Here is a 1,432-nt window from a genome sequence, read left to right as displayed (position 1 = left end):
ATCGACAATTATGATTTTTGTCATAATCGTGCAGCCCTAATGTACAGGTATGATATGTGCAAATTATTCAGGCAGATGTGCCTCTCATCGGTTTTTATTGCAGAAGAATTTTATTATATTGTGTTTTCATGTTAAACAACTAAACTTTCGACAGTCCTTTTGGTGTTAGAGTATGATTTATTTCAAGGAATCAGTTTAAATGGTCAATCTCAAAGAATCAATTCAAAGTGATTCAATTCAACAATTTATTTGCATCAGCACAGCAGTTCCTACATTATATTTTCATGTTTTTAAAAAGTATATGGAAGTGAACGTTGTGGTGTTTATTATTTATTTATTGCTATATTCATGCATATTAATGAAAATGATTAAATATTATGTACATTTAGTGGAAAACAGTGATTATTTGACTTTTTTCTTCACGTATTTTACTTCTTGCATTCATTTTATTTGATCTGTAATGAATGTTTAGTTTAAATCATAGTCCCTCTGATTTACAAAATGTCTCTTTAAAGCAATTTTAGAGCAAATACTGTACATAAATTAGCTTGAATAATCACAATCCAGCTCCACCTGAGAGAACTGGTTTTCACACAGACCCTTTGAGGTCTAAAAGGCCCTTTTCATTCTGCCGCTCACTGGCCCTCATCCAACAGGGAAAGAGAAACAATGATCCAGTCTTTCTGTACAAATCCATGGAATCACATCTAATTTCCATTTGCACTTGAATGCAGCTCGCTTCTGAAAGTCTTTGAGAGCTTTTAGAGTGCATTTATGTATTAAAAAAAACAACAACAACAACAAATATTCCTTAAACCATTAAATTAAGGTTTTACCTTTGAGCTGCATCCACGGTTTGTTCCCAGTCCTGTAGCGTCAACAGCAGCTTCATCTTCTTGACCAGGGCAGGTAGAAATGACGGGTAACTCACAATCACTTGGTTGATGGTCTCTAACGCACCAGAATAATTCTGACGAAATTCATAATAATGTACCTGACAGAAAGACACAATTAGAGCATTACAAAACAAATTGCATTGCCTTTCATTTATGCACAATACAATATTTTATTTTTATTATTGCTATTTAATTGCCATGAAAATAACGCAGCCTCCTTTTTCATTATCTCTAACATAGTTTCCCACGTTTCTTATATTTTTGAGATGAAGTGTAACCTAGACATGAAATTTCACTTCAACATTTATCAGCCTCTGAATCACTTACTTTAAGCTGATTCTACATGGTATTTTAAAAAGTATTAATATTAAAAAAATTAAAATACACACATCACCTTTAAGATGTAAACCTTTGAAAAACGTCAATCAAAAATGTGCATCTATACAACTGAACATCAATCAGGACATTTCTGTTTGTTGAACTATTAAAATGGTGATCAGAAATAGAGTTACCTTCCCCATCAGAGCAAAAATGTC

The 1,432-nt window shown here is 32.5% G+C and overlaps 1 protein-coding gene across 1 annotated transcript; it reads right to left on the bottom strand.

Moving 5' to 3' along the window:
- Positions 1–480: 480 nt before the first annotated feature.
- LOC107579848 (tetratricopeptide repeat protein 21B-like) lies at positions 481–1,426 on the bottom strand. Its single transcript, XM_016265639.1, has 3 exons — positions 1,409–1,426; positions 837–994; positions 481–683 (listed from the first exon to the last, which is right to left on the bottom strand). Exons 1-3 carry the CDS (start codon positions 1,415–1,417, stop codon positions 590–592), a joined length of 261 nt encoding a protein of 86 aa, XP_016121125.1. The 5' UTR covers positions 1,418–1,426; the 3' UTR covers positions 481–589.
- Between the last annotated feature and the right edge of the window lie 6 nt (positions 1,427–1,432).

Source organism: Sinocyclocheilus grahami, unplaced genomic scaffold (genome assembly GCF_001515645.1).
Source record: "Sinocyclocheilus grahami isolate Dianchi unplaced genomic scaffold, SAMN03320097.WGS_v1.1 scaffold20764.1, whole genome shotgun sequence".
NCBI classification, from domain to species: domain Eukaryota; kingdom Metazoa; phylum Chordata; class Actinopteri; order Cypriniformes; family Cyprinidae; genus Sinocyclocheilus; species Sinocyclocheilus grahami.
The sequence above is the reverse complement of the archived record's forward strand: the minus strand, read 5'-3'. Positions and strand labels throughout refer to the sequence as shown.